The 22112-nt window shown below is 42.6% G+C and overlaps 1 protein-coding gene across 4 annotated transcripts in view; it reads left to right on the top strand.

Moving 5' to 3' along the window:
- The window catches only part of gfi1b (growth factor independent 1B transcription repressor), a 43359-nt gene that overhangs the window by 3159 nt on the left and 18088 nt on the right, over nucleotides 1-22112 (top strand). For 2 of the 4 annotated variants that reach the window (XM_073050235.1, XM_073050233.1), the window contains exon 2: nucleotides 16018-16145. In XM_073050235.1, the coding sequence (XP_072906336.1) occupies nucleotides 16018-16145 (128 nt within the window). Of the gene's footprint in view, nucleotides 1-645; nucleotides 717-5254; nucleotides 5305-16017; nucleotides 16146-22112 lie in introns of those variants that run through there. The other 2 variants (XM_073050236.1, XM_073050237.1) reach the window with 2 other exon arrangements.

Below are 22112 nucleotides of genomic sequence, written 5' to 3'. Positions count from 1 at the left end.
ACATATAACTGTTTGTTTAACATAGTCTATGTTTGTTCCTGTATGTATAAATTTGTTTCTTTGTTTGCCTCTATCTATCCTCTTGGTACATTATTCAGATTCACAACCATGGTTTAGCTCCATGTGTACATATAAAATATTTTTTTCATATTATATTACACAACAGTTAGTTCACACCTCGGTGGATGTGCTGGATCTGTCAATGCAGAGCTTGCATTAATACAGGATTACATGTAAAATTATATCTGTGCAGTTGAGCGTGTTCAATGCCTTCTATTTTTACTGCCACTTGCAATCATATCTTCTCCCTTCTGGTTCTCTTTCTTCGTTATTTTCCTTCCTTCATGTTTTCCTTTCTTCATTCTGCCCTATCTCTCTCCCTCATTCCGTCGATCTCTCTGTTTTCTCCGTGTCATAAACTGGGCGGTTTTCTGTCTTACCAACCCCGAAGCTCTTTCTGCACGGCTTAGATAAGAATTCTCTTATCTAGGAGATGTAAGTGTGGTATTTAAAAAGAAGAATTTTTTAAAAATACATACATATTATGCTTTGACATTGGACGTTAGTGCTATTTTCCAGACTGGAGGGAAACCTTTGATAATATTCCTTACAGAGGGTAGCAGGACATTTTCTTTTCTTGATATATGTTAATGATTTGGACTTGTGTACAGAGTATGATTTCCAAAACTGCACAGAACTTGGAAACATGGTAAAGTGTAAGTAGGATATTTTTTTGGATATAGACAGACTAATGCAATAGGTGGATAAAGGGAAGATAAACTTTATTGCAGATGAATGCTGTGTTATATTTCTATAGGTAGTGGCAATATAAACAAGTGGGCATAAATTCTACATGCTAGAAAAGAGAGATCCTAGGGTATATATGCATAAATAATTAAAAGGGTTTGGACCAATCGAGACAGGGCTTCATAGGCATTCTGGATTTATATAAATAGAGATGTAGAGAACAAGATCAAGGGATCCTACTGAATATTTATAAAACACTGGTTCATTATAAGTTACTTATAGCCAGCACACTTCAAGAAATATGTAAAGACCAAAGAGATAATTTTTCTTGTATGATTCTAGGGATGAGAGATGATATGAATAGACTAGAAAAGCTGGGTTGTTCTCCTTGACAGAGAAGGGTGTGGGGGGAACTGATAGACATATTTAAAACCATGAGAGATCTGTGCAGAGTAGGCAGAGACAGTCTCCATTGGTGGAAGGGTTGAGTCAGAATAAACAGGACTGGCCATCCCGAATTATTCATTCCTAATTATTCTTGAGAAGATGTGGTAGGCCACCTCCTTCAACCACTGTAGTCCTGGTTAACATATTCTTGCAGGCATTCACAGTAGAGCAAAGACACACAATAGAATCAATGAATCAAAACTGACAAGCAACTAATATGCAAAAGAATACAAACTGTGCAAATACAAAAGTAAATAAATAATTTGATGGATAGGTAATATTGAGAATAATTGTAGGTCCTTGAAAGTGAGTCCACAGGTTGCGGAATCAGTTCGGAGTTGAGGTGAGTGAAGGTATCCACACTGGTTCAGGAGTTTGATGGTTGAAGGGTAGGTAGTGTTGAGGAAGCAATGTGATTGCAGCAGGAATTAGACAAACTGGAAGAATGGGCAAAAAGTCCAGAACTAGAGGGCACAGCCTCAAAATTGAGGGGTAACCCTGTAGAACAGAGGTAAGGAGGATTTTTTTTTAGCCAGAGAGTAGTAAATCTGTGGAATGCTCTGCCACAGACTGTGGTGGAGGACAAGTCCATGGGTGTATTTAAGGTGGAAGTTAATCAATTTCTGATCAGAAAGACATCAAAGGATATGGCAAGAAGGCAGGTGTATGGAGTTGAGTGGGATCTAGGATCAGCCATGATGGAATGGCAGAGTAGACTCAATGGGCTGAAAGGCCTAATTCTGCCCCTATGTCTTATGGTCTAAGGGTAATAACTATTCTTGAACCAGGTGGGCACGGAGCGACCACTCTCCGCTGAATATCGATGGCTCCTTGGTAGACATTGTTAAGAGCACCAAATTTCTTGGTGTTCACCTGGCAGAGAATCTCACCTGGTCCCTCAACACCAGCTCCATAGCAAAGAAAGCCCAGCAGCATCTGTACTTTCTGCGAAGGCTGAGGAAAGTCCATCTCCCCACCCCCCCATCCTCATCACATTCTACAGGGGTTGTATTGAGAGCATCCTGAGCAGCTGCATCACTGCCTGGTTCGGAAATTGCACCATCTCGGATCGCAAGACCCTGCAGCGGATAGTGAGGTCAGCTGAGAAGATCATCGGGGTCTCTCTTCCCGCCATTACAGACATTTACACCACACACTGCAGCCACAAAGGAAACAGCATTATGAAGGACCCCACGCACCCCTCATACAAACTCTTCTCCCTCCTGCCGTCTGGGAAAAGGCTCCGAAGCATTCGGGCTCTCACTTCCAGACTATGTAACAGTTTCTTCCCCCAAGCCATCAGACTCCTCAATACCCAGAGTCTGGACTGACACCAACTTACTGTGCCTATTGTCTTGTTTATTATTTATTATAATGCCTGCACTGTTTTGTGCACTTTATGCAGACCTGGGTAGGTCTGTAGTCTAGTGTAGATTTTCGTGTTGTTTTACGTAGTTCAGTGTAGTTTTTGTATTGTTTCATGTAGCACCATGGTCCTGAAAAACGTTGTCTCATTTTTACTGTGTACTGTACCAGCAGTTATGGTCGAAATGACAATAAAAAGTGACTTGACTTGAGGTGCTGTGGGACCTAAAGCTCCTGAACTTCCTTCCCAATAGCATTGAAAATCAAGCAGCCCTGGATAGTGGGGGACCTTGATGATGGATGAAGCTTTCTTGTGGAAGTGCACTTTGTAGATCTGCTCAATAGTGGGGAGGACTTTTCCTGTGATGGACTAGACTGTCTCCACCATTTCTTTAGGCTTTTCTGTTCCTGGGCATCAGTGCTTCCATACCAAGGCATGATGAAACCAGCCAGGATAATCTCCACTGTGCATCTATAGAAGTTTGTCAAAGTTTTAAATGACACGCCAAATCTGCACAAACTTCTAGGAAACTAGAGGTGCTGTCATGCCTTCTTTGTGATGGCACTTATATGCTTGTCCCAGGACAGATCCTCTGATATAACAAGGAATTTAAAGTTGCTGACCCTCCAATCCCCTTATAAGGGCTGGCTCATGCACCTCTGGGTTCTTCCTCCTGCAGTCAATAATCAATTCATTGTTTTTGCTGACATTGAGCAAGAGATTGTTGTTGTGGCTCCATTCAACCTGATTTTCAATCTCCCTCCTGTATGTATTGTAGACACTACACCCATTTAGCAAGTGGAGAATATTCCATTACATCTGGGATTATGCCTTGAAACTGGTGGAAAGGCTTTGGTTGGCAGAAGGTGGATCACTTGCCACAGGGTACCTACTCTTTTAGCCATAGTACTTGAGTGGTTGATCAAGTGAAGTTTTGATTAATGGTGACCTTAACAAGATTGAAGTTGGGCTGTAGAAGTAGCGCGATCACTCGAGTCGAGTGAGAAGTTCTCCTGAGGGGTTGTCACTTGGTGGTCTATCAGGTGGCTGGTGGAGGCCGATCCGGGATTTGAATGTATGACTCACTTTTGCTTGGGATGTGCAGTGTTAGGTTGTGAAGTTATCACAATATTCAAAAGCGAACTGGTTAAGTACTTGAAAGGCTAAAGAATTGTTGCTAGGAGAGATGGCAGAAGAGTGAGATTAGCTGAATTGTTCTTGCACAGAGCTACCATAGACTCAATGGGATGAATGGACATTTTCTGTGCTGAAAAACTTCTGATTTTGATGGGAAAAATGGAATAAATACAATTTAATTCAAGACACTAGTGGCACCTGGTGGGTAGTTAGTTTTGTATTTGATACACAATTGACCTATGCACTCAGTGGCCTCTTTATGAGATACCTGCTGTATCAAATGAAGTGGACAGTGAGGGTATTTCTGTGTTCTTCTGCTGCTGTACCCCACTTCAAGGTTCAACGTGCTATGCATTCAGAGATGCTCTTCTGCACTCTACTGTTGTTGTAATGGGTGGCTAATCGAGTTACTGCTACCATCCTGTCAGCTTGAACCAGTTTGGCCATTCTCCTCTGACCTATCCCATTAACAAAGCATTTTCATCCACTGAACTACCACTCACTGGATTTTTTTTGCACCATTCTCTGTAAACTCTAGGGACTGTTGTGCGTGAATATCCCAGGAGATCAGCAGTTTCTGAGCTACTCAAACCTCCCCATCTGGCACCAACAATCATTCAGCAGTCAAGGTCATTTAGATCACATTTCTTTCCCATTCTGATGCTTGGCCTGAACAACAACTGAACCTCTTGACCATGTTTGCATGCTTTTATGCATTGAGTTGCTGCCACATAATTGGCTGATTAGATATCTGCATTAACGAGCAGGTGTGCAAATGTATTTAATAAATAAGACACTAAAAGTACTGCATATTGCATGCCTACATTCTAATGTACCCCCAACCACGTGGTTCCCCTAATAAAGTATGTGAACATCAAATTAATTCTGAAGCCTTATGCTTTCAGTGATTACCTCTCTGCACATTAATTACGTGTCCTTTTATTGTATCAGTAATGAACTGTAAATTGTTCATACACAAATCAGAACCTTTACCAGTGGGGAAATGTTATGCCAGGCTTCACTACGTACATAAAACTGAACGACTATCATAAATGTTATGCATCAGAGTATTTATATTCTAAAACGAAAAAAGGGATTGACATTCTCAATAATATTTCGAATAGTGAACATCCATCGTTCGGTTTATGCCTTAACCGAGTACAGTATATACCGTTTAGTGTATGAGCGTGTTTATCACTTTTATTTCACAACATACAAACGTGTATTTCTCTCTACTTCTGTCTCCCCCCTTTCTCTTTTCAACTGAGTTCTTTCTGGCTTTAAGTTTTGGCTTTGTAGCTCTAACTTCACGTGAGTCATGCATTTCTCTCTCTCTCTCTCTCTCTCACACACACACACACACACACACACACACACACACACACACACACACACACACACACACACACACACACACACACACACACACACACACACACACACACACACACACACACACAGAGTAACAACGTGCCTGTAATTCACGTGTAATTCAAGAGACTCGGATTGGAGTGATGCTGTTAATAAAGCAAATTAGAAAAGAAACAACAGAGAATCAAGGGGGCATTGCATGAGGAAATGAAGGAGATAAAAATAGATGCATGAAGGTAAAATTTAAGGGGATATTTCTGTCTCTGATGTGTGTGTATTTGTTTACAATTACTGTTTCGCCTATTTATATTTGAGAGGGTTTCATGTTTTTATAATAATACTTGTTTGCCTGCATCTGTAGAAGATGTTAAAATACCCATCAGGTCAGACAGCATCCGTGGTGAGAGAAAAAAAAGATCAACATCTCAGGGCAAGGACTTCATGAAAGGAATGTGGGCAAAACCACGAATCAGTTCTCAGAGTAAGAACAGAGATATTCAGATCAATAATGTCTTTGTACAGCTCTGAGAACCGACTCATGCTTGTCTCCCCATCTCTTTCCTCATTTGATCTCTCCGTCAAAACAGCTTTGAACTTTACTCTTTTTCTATTGGGTACTGCGTGGCGTCCAGAGAGAGAGAAAAAAGATTTGCGGGAAGAAATAATTATCAGATTGAAAAATCAGGGCGGGTTAGAAAGCGAGAAAGAGCAGGAGGGGGGAAACTCGCTGAATTTAACGGGCAGATTCAGCAGCAGAGAGAGAGAGAGAGAGCGAAGAGTTTGTACAAGTTCAGGTGCAACCTGTCCCGCAGATCCGGGAGCTCCGACTCCGGTTACAATTCACACAGGAACAATCAACACAAGTCAGGGACACGTCCCCCGTTGCAGCCTGCAAACTCGGTGAGTGTTGGTGGTTTTAAACTCAGCGGGACGGTAGTTCGCTCACAAAAGTTATAAACTCCCTTAAAGGAAAGGCGAAACAGCATGTTATGTGTTTGAGATGCAACGAATAAATCCTTATAAACAAATGTAAGTTAGTAAGCAAGGTGGACCGATGTGGTATATAACATTCTTCGTTTGTATTTGTTCAGTGCATTGTGCTTGTGGCATTTTGTGAATCGGAATTAAGTAACCGGACCTGAATAGACAATTTATCCTGGTCCTTGGTTGTCCCTACTTGATGAATCAGACCACGATCTCAGTCTCCCCCTTATTCCTAACCACTCCTGGTTCTATTTAGCAGCCCCCTCCCATCCGTCTATCCCCGCCGCAGTCTTTCTCAAGTTTTGTTCCAATCCCTTTCTCGACACGCCCCGCAACTCCGAAACCTAGACTTTCCCAAATCTCAAATTCTCCACAATCGCTTTAAATATCAGTTTCCCCCGCAGAACATTGGACCCCAGTCCTCTCAATTCCACGCTTTCCCCTTTCTCAGTTCCCTAGGGAATCCATTTGCCCCCCCCCCCCCCCGTCCAAATGTCTGCCCGGTCCCCACGCTCGAGGTGAATATACTTGGCGCTAAAGAGCAGTTGATTGAAGGACACGGTCCCACAATACAGTCAATCGTTTTAGGAGCGACAGCGATAGTCGGAATAAGGTGAATTAATTTGCGTAAATGACACAATCTTCTGCTTTGCTGAGAATATTGTGCTAGATTTTAATTTATAAGTTACAATGCGTGATTTTAATTGTAAAAATACTTGGTGATTACGCTCAAACCTAGTAGATATATATTCAGGGATCTTTTTGGGATCTGAGTCTTTGGGCTGTTTAAACTCCCCTGACGATTAGTAATGAGGGAGATAAGTTCAAAGTAAATTTATTATCAGAAGTACATATATGTCATCATCTATAACCCCACATTTGTTTTCTTGCGGGCATACTCAGTAAATCCAAGAAACGTGATAGTAACAGTGAAAGGCCGCGCCCAGCTGGACGGACAAGCAACCAATATGCAAAAGACAACAACATGTGCAACACAAAAGCAGAAGAAAAATGTAATAACAAGCAATAAATATGGAGGACATGAGATGAAGAGTCCGTAAAAGCGAGTCCATAGGTTGTGGGAGCAGTTTAGTGATGGGGCGAGTGGTTCAAGGAGAGTGCGGGTCCTGTACCGGGGAACGAGGGGCCTTGACGACGGATGCTGCGTTCCTGCTCCAGCACTCCGAGCAGATGTGCTCGGTGGCAGCGAGAGCTTCACCCGTCATGGACTGGGCCGTGCCCATTACCTTTTTGTGGGATTTTCCGTTCAAGGGCATTGGTGGGTCCATACTAGGCCGTGCTGCAGCCAGACAATATACTCCCCAGCACACACACGGCTGTAGAAGTTTGTCAGCGTTCTCGGTGTCATGCCGAGTCTTCGGTGCGAGCGTGGCCATGCTTTCTTCGTCAATGCGCATCTGTGCTGGGCGCAAGACAAATACTTTGAAATGATAACGCCGATGAATGTGAAGTTGCTGACACCCTCCACCCCTGATCCCCTGGACGTAGACTGGCCCATGGACCTCCGGTTTCCCCCTCCTGAAGTCAATGACCAGCTCTTTGGTCTTGCTGAGGATGTGGTTGGTGTGACGCCGTTGAACCAGATTTTCAATCTCCCTCCTGTATGCTGATTCATCTCCACCTTTGATTTGGCCAACGACAGGCCGTCGGCAAAATTAATTATGAGAACGGAGCTGTGCTTCGCCTCAGTGCTAAGTATGAAGCGGGTGGAGAATTACCACCACCAGCCAAAGTGTTTGGGAGGATTCCGGGTATCAGGGCACCAGAAATCAGTGCCGTATTTTATTCCCAAAGAACAGATATTAAGGATGTATAAAGGGAATAAAGTTTTCTTTTCCTTCCCGCCTCTCAATTCAGTTCTTCGGTGCCCAGTGAGTTACTACTCACTTAAAGCTGTGAATGACAGAAGACTCTAAGGCCACGGCGGATGATTTAAATTAGAACATGGACGCTATCCACCAGGTAGCATTAAAACAATTAAGAATATTGACTCTTCCCCCCCCCCCCCACACACACACACACACCCTCAGTGGGGCAACTATGCGGGAAAATAAAATACTATTTCAGAGGCCGACTGCGACTGAAATTGGAGGTGAAGCAACTGTGGCAGGGGGTGGTCACTTTCTTATCTCCTGCGCCAGCTGGACGCGCGCTCAAAACCTCACTCCAGATGTATTACTTGAATTTTACTGCCGTATTTAAATCAGATTGATTTTGATACTGCTTTGCGTGCTGTTTCAAATGAAGGGCTGGGTAAAGGTCCTGCCGCCTTTTCGTAATTTTGCGTCTACGCCCTGGCATTTGCGCGTTTTGCGCGTGAAAGCCCCTCGGTGTTAGTTCAGAGAGCGGCCGAGGGGCTCCGGGCGGTGACGCTGACCAGTACATACACTTCTACCAACACCACTGCAAGCAGTGGGACCTTGTGAGCAAATTAAAAACGGATTGTCCCCTCTGCATTGCAATATTGACCACCCTTCAGAGCTGATTCGTTTGCTGCTTAAGTGCTTTTGAGCATCCCGATGTCAAGGTGGGAGCTTCCAAAACCTACTTTTTTCTTTCGTTCTGTAACTTAATCATGGCAGCCTAACCTTCCTTCCACACGGTACAATTCTACAAAAGGACTCTTATGATCTTAGTCTGAAGGAGGAATGGACCGACGAGAGACAAAGATTGACCCTGTCAGTGACTCCTGCTCTACCTTGGGTCCCTGCCCTGTCACACACACACTGGTCCAATCACGCATTACGTCAACCTGTTGGGGCTTTTAAAAATATAATTTCCATTCTAATAATCCTGACTTAGTTTCTTATAAGTTCCCTAAGTTGGAGAGTCATGAAGTTACAGTACTCTGTACTGAAAGAGACCTTTTGGCCCATCAACTCTATGCAGATCTTATATCACATTTTTCAATTATCCAATCTCTGCTGAAAGGTCTTAGCCAAAATGTGGACTGTTTATTCCTTTCCAGAGATGCTACCTGACCTGTTAATTCCTCCAGTGTTTTGTGTGTGTTGCTCTGGATTTTCTGCATCTACAGTATAACCATTTTATTTTCCCTGTGTTCCCATTAATCCGCCCCCCCCACCCCGAGGTTTTAACACTCACTTACAGATTAGGAGGGGCAATTTGCAATGGGCAATTAACCTACCAACCCGTGTGTCTTTGAGATACGGGGGAAACCAAATTACACAGAAAACACCTACTGTATGTGGTCACAAGGAGAACATGTTAACTCCACACAGGCAGTCCCTGTGGTCTGTGGTCACACATTCTCCCTGTGACCACATGGATTTCCTCTAGTGCTCCGGTTTCCTCTTTTTCCTTTGGGAATATTCCATAGTGAGTTTTTACATCAGGGACCATTGCATATTTGGGAAACAGTTAAGGCTTTTGAATATAACAGAATTGTTCTGTGCGAATTCCATTGTGTCTATGGTTTAGCTGGTTATTTCTGTTAGTACGAACACCCCAGCCTCTAACACATATCTGAGTCAAGAAACCACAGATGTGCCTGAAATACATTGAAATGTCAGAAATTCACAGAAAAACCTCAGCCAATCTTCCAACCTTCCCTTTCTGTCAATAGGTTTCTGCCAGGTTTTGGGGAGGTGTGAGAAGAAGTGAAGAAATTAGAGGGAAAGAAAGCACAACAGTGAAATAACATTTAGGTATCATTTATTTTTGCCAACATTTTTAATTACGTCCACCACCTCACCCCGCTTACTTCTCCTGATGCTTCGAGTTTGGCTGGGGGGGGGGGGGGGAATATATAGGTGACTCAGAGAATGATATAGCACATTTGTTTCCCTTTCATTGTCTGCTGCCTCCTTGAAAGAGTTTTTCATACTGTATATTAAAAAATTAAGTAACCAAAGCAGGGATAGACTATTCCCCTTCCCTTCACACTGCTTTTCCATAAAAACATGCCTGAACTTTTACCTCAGTAACATTTTCCTCTGTTAACATGATATCCCCTGATATCCTAAGATCTATCAGTCTGTCTTGAATATATTCAATGACTAAGTCTCCACAAATCCATTTGATGGAGGATTTTGAGGGACCATCACTCTCTGGGTGAAGATGTTCAACCCCATCTCATTCCTGAACAGCAGGTTCCTGGTTCCAGGCACATCTATCCTGTCAGGTCCTATAAGAATTTTGTATGTTCCTATGTGTTTAGCTCATTTATTCAAGGAAAAACGTAAATTCCCTTTGCTTAATTTCTTCTCCTATGACTTTCAGGTAAATGAGCCAATGTTGAACTCACTCTCTTACAAGTATACCATTCTCTGGTAGGGAGATCAGACATGTGCATACTATGACCTCATGAACCCTGTATAATTGCAGTAAGATATTTTTGCAACTATATTCAAATTCTTTTGCCATAAAATCCAAATTACTGTTTGCTTGTTGTAGATATATATTAACTTAAGTCCATCCATGTCCCTCTGAATGCCAGCAGCTTTTTATCTCCCACAACTTAATAAAAAGATGTTTTTCCTCCCTACCAATTTCACATTTTCCACATGTTTTATATTCTATGTCCTTACCTATTTACTTAGCCTATCTACATTTCTTTGATGTTTCTCTGCACCCTGCTTAGCACTCACGCTGTCACCCACATGTTTGTATACTATCAGAAAACTCAGATGCTTATCCTCTCAGCCAAAAGATTTTGAAAGATGGGATCCCAACATTGTAGCACCTGACCAATCACAATCTGATTTGAAAATGACCTGTTTATTCCTACTCTTGATTTTCAGTCTGTTAATCTCTCCTTAAACCATACTATTACATTAGCCCCAGTCCTACGTGTTCTAATTTTGTTTGATAACTTTCTGTGTGGCACCTTATCAAGGTCTTTCATCAATATGCATGCTTTGGTTATAAGCTCAAAAATTTCCAAAAGATTTGTCAAGTATAATTTCCTTTCCTTTGATTCTACCCAGTCCAATTATTACTAGATATCATTTAACTAATTCTCTAATATCAATTACTAATGTTTTCCTACTAATGGAGGTCCAGTTAACTACTCTATAATTCTCACCCCACCTTTCTTAAATGGTGAGATGACATTTGCTACCTTCCAAATTATGGAAACTATTCTAAATCAAAAGGAATTGTAGAGAGTGACAATCATCACCTTTCTTGGCAGACCCTCAAAATCAAAATGCCCTGCTTCTAGTACAGCTCTGTGTGGTCTAGGGTGACTGATGAGGCCACTGTGGGAAACACAGTCTCCTATATTGATGGGATAGGAGGTTTCAGACATGATGGGCGATTTGCAAGGTGGTGTGCTCCATCTTCTTTCCTGACACATGGACTTCAGTCCTTCCCAAATGCTCTTAATGTCCAGGGATTCATAGAAATCAGTAGGAATTATGCATTTTATTCCAAGAATGCTGTGAGGACCGTATATAAAGCCCATCCTCTTTGACTCTTTTTCTCTGTCTAGCTGGTTATCTCTCCTTGCAAGAGAACTTGGAATCAAATGTTTATTTCAGGAGTCCGATGTCAAGTTGCAAGTGGCGTAACCTTTCCAATAGAGTAAAATCAAAGCCACTTGTGCTCAGTGTTGGAGTTGAGACGTGTTGGAGGACACACTGAAATTGAGCCATTCCCCTGAGGGTCCCTGCTGCCGATGATGCAGCTACAGAAGCAAAGAGGAGGACAGGTATCACAGCTGCTCAACAGACCATGGATTATGAGTCGGATTTGAGGACTTGGTCTTCAAATGGCCAAAGCAGTGTTAGGCAGGTGCTGAGGACAAAGACCAGTGAACCTTATGGTTAAGGACCAAAGCTGGCGGATTCTGAGGATGGTGGTTGGTGACCCCTAAGGTCGGTGAATCCTGGGGTCAGAGGTCAGTGAGGGGCAAGTCCAGAGGTCCAACATCAGTCAGCAGGTCCAGAGGCATGAGGTCGGTCAGTAGATCTAGAGGCCTAAGGTCAGTTGGCAGGTCCAGAGGCCAAAGGCATGCCTAGATATCAGACTCTAGTGATCAGAAGTCAGGTTAGTAGGTGCTGAAGACGAAGACCTGCGTTGCCCAAGGACAAGTACTGTGGTCAGCAGGCACCAAGGATGAGGGCCGGTGATTCTTGACAGGGGGGATTTATTTTGCTGAGGAAGAGTGACCTTAGTTCTGAAGTTTAGCTGTTGTTCTGTCCGTATTGTTGTATATTGACTGCGTGTTGTTCTGCTGAACATCGTGGGCATGCTATGATGGCGCTGGAAGCATGGTAACGCTTGTGGGCTGCCCTCAGACTGCTGTTAATGCAAACAACATACAGTATTTCACTTCATGTTTCAATGTACTTTGTACATGTGGCTTATAAATCTAATCCACTTTACTGCACTTATCAGTTTCAACCCTCACAGAGAGGTGGGACCTGAGTCAGGGGAAATGCTTCATGTTTTCCAGACCTCACTATGAATCATTATTGTTGGAAGTTGGACCTGTACAGTACTGGTAGGTTGGTAGAGGATTTTCACCTTGAGAATATAAAGCCCATCCTCTGGTATGCTTCAGCAAATGAGTCAGCAATGTCTTGGATGTGGGCATGGGCAATAGTCAACTGTGTCCTTCAGTTAGAAGACTGAGGAAGTGGTGACCTTAGTTCTGGAGTTGTGATGCATTGGTTGAAGAGCTTCCCATAAGTGCTGAAGCTTTGCTCTACACCAGCAGAAAGCTTGCTAGAGATGAGATGCAGCATTACAGTGAAAGACATTGGAAAAAATGTTTGGCCTTGACACAGCCTTTGTAGACTCTGTTTTTCAATGAGTTACCTATATTTTAGACTGTTTAATTCCATCATGAAGCAAGGATAAAATAGAAATAAATTTCTACAGACAGCTGAATGAGGGTAATCATAGTTTCTCTTATTTTTCAGAATATCAAGTTTTAGTGAGGGCATAAAAAACACATTATGTATTTTGTGCTATCACAAATGAGAAAATCTGCAGATAACACATAAAATGCTGGTGGAACACAGCAGGCCAGGCAGCATCTGTAGGGAGAAGCAATGTCGACGTTTCGGGCTGAGACCCTTCGTCAGGACTAACTGCAATAAAATATAGTAAGAGATTTGAAAGTAGGAGGGGCAGGGGGAAAGTAAACAGTTGATGTTTTGGGCCCAGACCCTTCATCAGGACAAGGCAGGCTTGTGGATCTTGGGTCGCAGGTTTCATGGTGAGGTTAGGATTAGAGCCCGAGTCCTGATGAAGAGTCTCGGCCCAAGACGTTGACTGTTTACTCTTTGTCATAGATGCTGCCTGGCCTGCTGAATTCCTCCAGCATTTTGTGTGTGTGTATTGCTTGTATTTAGTGCTGCTATCTTCACTTCTCTTGGGGTTGTCACATGGTGAAGAACAAACCTGCTATGCATGCAGATGGATGGAAATCACACAAGGATTTGCAGTGCAGCTCTTCAGTCACTGGGAGGAGTGGTTGAGATGGGCCTTGCCAATGACTCACTCTATGGCAGATGGAACGGAGACGTCAATGATTAACATTGTCAGATTCATCGTTTTTCTTGGAAGTGAGCAGGATTACAGCATCTCTGAAGTGCACTGGCATATCTCCCTCTCCCCAGATGTGGATTCATGACTGAATCTCTTCAAAAAACATTTTAGAAATTTCATAAGGGAAACCATTCCTTCCCCCTCACCCCCCCCCCCCCCCCAGTCCGTGTTGTCCTTAGTTGGCATACAACCTTTTTGACTTCCCGTCAGTCATGATTGGTCACAGGGCTGGACTGTGCAGACTGCGATGGGTTGGGATCGAGGAAAAGTCCTGGTTGAGGTGGTATACCAACTGTCCTTCCTGCGGGTGTTCACTGCCTCTCTACCCTTGATAAATTCACCTCTGTTCTTGGCTCTCAGTGGGATAAGGCTTCAGATACTTGGGCAATAGCGGACACTTGCAGTGATGAAGTCCCCACTGGCATATCTACTGCCAGCAAATTGCTGTATCTCCTGTATACTTTCCATCTACCATTTGTTCTTTAGGTCATGGATGTGGGTTGAACCTGTGCCTTCAGGGGTCTGTGGAGCTGTTTTGTCTTCCCTTGAAATATGAAGAAGTTTCCAATCCAGAAATGCCTTGTACTTACACTTAATTAGTCTGTGGATCCCATCAATCAATCTTTATTCTCCTTGGAGGAGTCACCAAGAGACTCTTCACAGGTACTGATTCCAGTGGACTTCAGAGCAGTCCATACCAAGTGCACAGTAGTGCAGCTCCTATAGGCAGGAGTCAACAAGTTGTCTAAGAGTGGCTGTGTAAGAGGAACTATCTGTGTGGGGTCCTTGAGAGATTCAGCATTTATTTTCTTCTAATCACATTTCTGTTGACATTGGTGTTTTAAGAACAAGTTGATGGAGATAATGGAGTAGCTTAAGGGATGATCATCCAGTCATCAGTACCTGTCACAGTAGGTCAGGTGCAAAAATGCAAACATTTTTGTGGTCTCTAACCTGGACAATGAGGTAATCAAAGAAGTTCTAGCGCTTGGACCAAGAGTGTTGTCATCTTTCTGCTTGACAAGATCATTTTGTCAGAAGAGCCCTGTTGAAGTTAGCTTTCCCTTCTTGTTTCTTGCCAATTTCACTTTGCTAGAGTTTTGCCCAGGAAGGTCGGTTTGTCTCCCTCTTAGATGCTGATAAGGTTAAGACAGATAGACATACTTTATTGATCCCGAGGGAAATTGGGTTTCGTTACAGTCTCACCAACCAAGAATAGTGTAGAAATATAGCAATATAAAACCATAAATAATTAAATAATAATAAGTAAATTATGCCAAGTGTTAAGATCAGAGTAGAAGCCTCATCTACTACAGTATAGAGCTTCCTGTACTGGGGTTTGGATGTCAATGACCCACATGAACTGAAGTGTGGCAATGTCATTGTGAAAGTTTCTGAGTTCCTAAATGCTGACAGCAGAGCGATACTCAGTATTGTCCAGGAGGGTCCTGGAGTTCCAGGTCTTGAACTTCACATTGTGGAGTGGCACTTGTAAGTATGTAATTATTCTTTACATAGGACAGCCAGTTCACACCAGCTCCCACGCTGGCTTAACAGAATGAGGCCTTGACCCAGAGATGAAGGGACCTCGATGCCTGAAGGTGAAACTTTCACTTTCACATGGATGTTCATGGTCACATGTTGGTGGATCCATGCACGAGGTTCATTCATTATACACACACACACACACACACACACACACACACACACACACACACACACACACACACACACACACACACACACACACACACACACACACACACACACACACACACACACACACACACACACACACACATCCATGCCTTGTAATTTTACTTGTATGGATTCTGCTTGCTTCATAGTCAATTCTTTCAAATCCTAGGATGCATGGGACTAGATCTTGGGCCTTGTCTCTTTTCTCCTTTTTCGTATGTTTGTATAATTTCTTCAAAAGTTATGATTGAACCTATGGATTTGCAACACTTTAATGTTGCGAATTTTGAATTATGACACTTGCTGCTCAAAAATAACCTCATTTTACTTCAGGTTACTTTGCTAATTATGTTAAATCATATCCTCCATTATGTTTCTGATATTAGAAAAGGAATTATTTACTTTCTGTCAAAGTTGGAATTTAGTCTGCCCTTAACCAGTTCTGCTCTAAGGATACCATCCCAAGCTTCTCTGTTCTTGCTCCGTAACTGAAGACCCAAATGCTTGGAACCGTTCATGTTAATGTCATTGCATTTCTGATCAAATGACTTCATTGGATTATGACTGGGGAGAGGTAGGGGGAACCACAATTATTTTAGCAGTTACTACATTCTGTGGTGTATGGGCACTTGGGATAGACAAATTTGGATATGCCCTTCTTCCTTTCTGGCAACTTCAACTTGTGATTTTTAAAATTTCTTCCATCATTTTTCTCTCCCCTCCAGTGCTCTACAGTTCACAATGCCAAAATCATTCCTGGTGAAAATCAGAAAGACTAACTCATGTAACCAGCCCCGATACACTGATGATAAAGTGTCTAGCAAACTGGAGCTAGAGTTGGCACCTCCTATTGGTAAGTTTCCTGTAGGACAGGGAAATGTGAGATACGTGATACAGGGAAAGAGGGAGGTGGGTTTTATGAACTGATTGTAACATGAATACTGTTTCTAGCCTTGAATTCTTAATCCTTCCTTTAAGGAACTTATGATATTACATGGAAAACATGTGAAGTTCTTTAGATATTTACCATGATTAAATTATGAGCGCCAGATAAACAAGATTTGTATTTTTGGGAACACACAAGAATAGATTGAGAATAACTTGGAAAATGTGTAGCTCAGGTGGTTGGTGCTTGGGTTGAGCTGTTCTCCAATCTCGGCAATCCATTTGCAAACATTTTGTCACCATACTGATTGTGCCTCAGTATGGATTGCTAAGACTGGAGAACAACTTGACCCCACCATAGACTAAGAAGTTTAGGATTTTAAATGGAATTAAGAGTAAACCTCTGCTTGTGGGAAATTAAATTAAGGAACAGTATCTTAAAATCTGAACCATGATATTAAGTTCAGAATCTCGGGAACATTCAAAGGATGACAGGAATGTGAAACACTCTTCCTGAAAATTAATCTTTAAATCTGAGATGTCAAAAAGGGAAGCAAAAAAGTTGGCACAGATGAGCAAGTGATACAAGCAAGTCCAAGACCTACTTTTGAATAAATGTTCTTAAATTCTATCTCTCCTTTCTCTCTGTTTTGTTCATTTCTTCTTTCTTGTAGTACTAAAGTAATAAATAACTGTGTAATTCATGGTTACACAGGTCTTAAATTCATTAATTTATTAAACAGTGACCTGGGCCATGATTTTTACCTCTTGACGAGAAGCATTTAGAGCTGAGCCAAGTGGCCATTACACATAAAGCTCCTGAGGATCTGATTTAAGGTTGTGTCCCATTTATTCTGGTACCCTTACCTGCAGAAATAAGAAATTGGAGAAATCTGGCCAATTCAAAATGGGCGCTGGGGAGAAATAACTTGTTAATACAGAAATGTGTGCTTTTCATTTTATTGGGACACTTCTGTCTACCGGTCTGCAAAAAGGGAAATGTACGAAGGTTGGCAGTCCAAAATAACGTAATTGGGCAATGAAGAGTTGGCTAACCTTTTCAATTCCAAAGCAGGAATTGACACCTCAGGTGACCTATAACAGGAGAGTGTGGGAGGGGAGGTTAAAGGAGCTCCTATAGCAAGACTTGCCAGAAGAGTAGGGGCTCCTGTTAGCAGTTCTGTCTGGGGAGTGTGCTGAAGAAAGATTTAGAAGTCAAGAGATTTGGAGCTGGCTCTAACTAAACATTATTGCAGATATAGGTGAAAGGGAAGAATAAACCGCCAAAAAAATATCTCAGCCAGCCAAGAATCAAGTGTTTACATGTAAACCCCGTCCTGATTATTATTAATCTCTTCGAAAGGAGAGGGTTTAAGTAGACAGTTGCACTAGCGCTGCAAATAGTAAACACAGATCATTATCTCTTCATGACCAGTATCTGTGGCAAAGCTTTCATGAGGGAAGAGATTGCAAACTGTAATCCCAACTGCAACGGGTGGTAATGAGTTGGAAAAGAAATTTGCATAATTTTGCTGGTGAAGGAGGTTCCGTTCTGTTATATAAACAAGCCAAGAGAACTGTCTCAAAGGCAAGTGATCGCTGGCTCACCCAGGAACGAGATAAAACACCATGTTCTGCATTTTAGGTTAGGTTCTACTTACAACTCAGTTGCAGAGAAGAATGTATTGAAGGTTTTCCTGCCCTCCTGGAAGGCTCTGAAGTCTCCAGGAATTTTAAATACTGAACTAATATACAATACATAGGACAAGCTCTGTTTGTGACTGCACGTAACTGTAGAGAGATGTAGACACATATTAGCACATCATGGAAACTAGCCTCCCCTCCAAGGAATTGGTTCATACTTCTTACTGCCTCAGTAAAGCACCTAACGTAATCAAAGATCCCACCCATCTTGGACAATCCCTCTTCTCCCCTCTCCCATCGGACAGAAGGCACAGAAGCTAAAATCACGTACCGTTAGGTTCAAAGACAGCTTCCACCCTATTGTTTAAAGACTACTTGAATGGTTCCCTAGTACGATAAGATAGACTCTTGATTTCACAATCTACCTTGTTATAATTCTGTACCTTATTGTCTACCTTCAATGCACTTTCTCAGTAGCTGTTACATAGAAACATAGAAAATAGGTGCAGGAGTAGGCCATTCGGCCCTTTGAGCCTGCACCGCCATTCAGTATGATCATGGCTGATCATCCAACTCAGAACCCTGTACCTGCTTTTGCTCCATACCCCCTGATCCCTTGAGCCACAAGAGCCATATCTAACTTCCTCTTAAATATAGCTAATGAACCGGCCTCAACTGTTTCCTGTGGCAGAGAATTCCACAGATTCACCACTCTCTGTGTAAAGAAGTTTTTCCTCATCTCGGTCCTAAAAGGCTTCCCCTTTATCCTTAAACTGTGACCCCTCGTTCTGGACTTCCCCAACATCGGAAACAATCTTCCTGCATCTAGCCTGTCCAATCCCTTTAGAATTTTATATGTTTCAATAAGATCCCCCCTCAATCTTCTAAATTCCAGCGAGTATAAGCCTAATCGATCCAGTCTTTCTTCATATGAAAGTCCTGCCATCCCAGGAATCAGTCTGGTTAACCTTCTTTGTACTCCCTCTATGGCAAGAATGTCTTTCCTCAGATTAGGGGACCAAAACTGTACACAATACTCTAGGTGCGGTCTCACCAAGGCCTTGTACAACTGCAGTAGAACCACCCTGCTCCTGTACTCAAATCCTTTTGCTATGAATGCCAACATACCATTTGCCTTTTTCACTGCCTGCTGTACCTGCATGCCCACCTTCAATGACTGGTGTACAATGACACCCAGGTCTCGTTGCATCTCCCCTTTTCCTAATCGGCCACTGTTCAGATAATAATCTGTTTTCCTGTTCTTGCAACCGAAGTGGATAATCTCACATTTATCCACATTAAATTGCATCTGCCATGAATTTGCCCACTCACCTAACCTATCCAAGTCACCCTGCATTCTCTTAGCATCCTCCTCACAGCTAACACCGCCGCAAACTTGGAGATGCTGCATTTAATTCCCTCGTCTAAATCATTAATATATATTGTAAACAACTGGGGTCCCAGTACTGAGCCTTGCGGTACCCCACTAGTCACTGCCTGCCATTCTGAAAAGGTCCTGTTTACTCCCACTCTTTGCTTCCTGTCTGCCAACCAATTCTCCATCCACATCAATACCATACCCCCAATACACTTCATTCTGCATTCTGTTATTGTTTTACCTTGCACTCCCTCAATGTATTGTGTAACAAATTGATCTGTATGGACAGACAAGCTTTGCACTGAATATACGGCAATAATAAGCCAATGCCAAATTCTTAGAGTCATGCAGCATGGAGATCGATTCTTCAGCCCAGCTTGTCTGTGCTGGCCACCAAGTGCCTGTCCATTGCACTTAGCCCATAATGTACTTTGCCATGGGGCTTCAAGTGCTTCTTTAAATACTTGTAAATGTTCTGAGATAATATGTAACCTGTCTCCAGTATGTTCCAGATTTTAACCACACTTTGAGTGAAAATATTCTTTCTGAAATCTACTCTAAATCTCCCAAGTCTTAGCTTAAAACAATAGCCTCACAGAAACTGGTAAGGGGGAAGAGTTTCTCATTCCCGACCCTATTTAAGCACCTTATAATTCGATCTACCTCAATCATGCCTGCTCCAGGAGAGATAAACCCAGCTTCTCTCATCTCTCTTGGCTGAAACATATCTCAGGCAATATCCTCTGCATGTTCTTCAGAACAATCATGTCCTTCCTATAATTTGGCAATTGGAAGTGCATTCAATACTCCAGCTGTGGCCGTATCAATAATTTATTTTAATAGATTACAAAAGATGTTTTTAAAACAAATGTTCATGAAACAATATAGAATTATTGGCAATAACCCTGCTGGGCATGGGCATAAAGGCTGCCTGACTTTCCCTGCCAAGGAGTGAAGAAAGTTGTTCAGTTTCTGATTGGCCTTGGATAAGCCAGCAATGGTGGGTTTGTGGAAGGGGTGGGATGGTTGGAGTTGGAGGTCATAAAATTCAATCTAGTTTACGTCACTGAACTGTGCTCATGCGTATTCTGTTCCCGCAGTGGTGCTTCCTTTCCATGACCTTGAACTCATGATGTTGAGATGCATCCTGGGATATGCTGGGACACATCATCTTGATGTGACCTGGGGTCCTCGGGTATTTCGGGGCTTTCAACATCAGACACTTTCGCCCAAGTGACCCAGCTAGTGTTGATCAGGCCCTGGCTTGTGTCCCAGCAGCATTGGTCCACAGTCACACCTCGAGATCCATAGCCATCTGGAGGCTTGCTCAGCGAACTCTGTGATGGTCCTGGTGGCTCATTTCTTTGCAACCCCTGTAATGCCAAGGTTCTGCGCAGTGAGCAGCCAGCAAAACCTCTACACTCCACCTCTATAGACTGGCATCGTGCCCTCCACTCCACTGCTCTACTGGCTCCTGGTACTTGGCTTTATTATGTTCAAACACCTCCTCAATCCGGTCTTCCCAAGGAACTGTCAGTTCTGCCGTGACCACCTGCTTTGATGTTTCTGATGGAATGACCACATCGGGCCTCAGGGATGATGATGCATGAGTTACTTATTTCACCTTTGGTTTGTGGATTCAAGTTAATTACAGAGATTTCCCAGTGCCGTGCTTTGAGAACGTTGTACCATCTCTGACCCTAACCCCAATGAAGCCCATATGTTTCATCTGATGAATTGCAAGGCACTGTTCAAGGCAGACAGTCTCCTGTGTCCTCATCAACTTTATCTCTTACACAGTATCAACATTATTATATTACTGATTCCAGTGGGGAGAAGCTACGAGAGCCCAAAGATCCATGCTGAATGATTTAGGAAAGGCTTCTTCCCCTCCACCATTAGATTCCTGAACGGTCTACGAACCCATGACAACATGCACAAAATGCTGACGGAACTCAGCGGGTCAGGCAGCATCCGTAGAAATGAACAAACAGTCAGTGTTTCAGGCTGAGACCCTCCCTCAGGACAGAAACATAATCCCAACTTGGCCCGAAACATCAACTGTTTGTTCATTTCCACAGACGCTGCCTGACCTGCTGAGTTCCTCCAGCATTTTGTGTGTGTCTTGCTTTGGATTTCCAGCATCTGCAGAATTTCTTGTGCCTATGAACCCATGAACCCCTTAGTTGCTGTTATTTTTTGCGATGTTTATTTATTTTGTAATTTATAGTAGTTTTTATGTATTTGCGTTGTGCTGCTGCTGTAAAGCAACAAATTTCACATCCTAAAAGTCAGTGAAAATAAACCTGATTTAAGATCATCAGAATTCTGATTCTAATCTATTTTGTGATATTTTGAGATCATAAAAAATGTCATACGTTTACTACTTTTTTCAGCTTTATTATTAAATCCTCTTGTCTTTCGCATCAATCTGTGCAAATTTATTCAGAATCTTTTCCAGAGGGAATCATGAATACAATGGCAAGAAAGTTGGTCAGAATCCAACTAGATTCAATTTCGGGTGCCACACCTCAGCATGGATATATTTGTTTTGGAGAGGAGGTGACACACATCTAAATGGGATTAAGGGGTTAAATGGTGAGGACAGGCTTTGTCCCCGTTACCTTGTTTTTGGAAAGTAGGGTTGATACAATTGGGATGTTTGCTATGATATAAATTGTTTTTTGTAGTATGGAATCACGTCATTAGTTTTGGCAGGTCTAATGTAATGAGAGGTAAAAATGACTGTGATTGTTGTGCAGCATTTCTCTTGGATGTTGTGCGAAGACCAGCGGGCTCAGATGTGAAACCCTCATGCCCAGTCAGCTGGGTACTCATCATGTTAACTATCACACTTCTCAATGGTCTCCATGAGGCGTCTACACCACAGCAGCCATTAAGGAGTTACACCCG

The sequence above is a fragment of the Hemitrygon akajei genome, chromosome 7 (assembly GCF_048418815.1).
Source record: "Hemitrygon akajei chromosome 7, sHemAka1.3, whole genome shotgun sequence".
Classification (NCBI taxonomy): Eukaryota; Metazoa; Chordata; class Chondrichthyes; order Myliobatiformes; family Dasyatidae; genus Hemitrygon; species Hemitrygon akajei.
The sequence above is the reverse complement of the archived record's forward strand: the minus strand, read 5'-3'. Positions and strand labels throughout refer to the sequence as shown.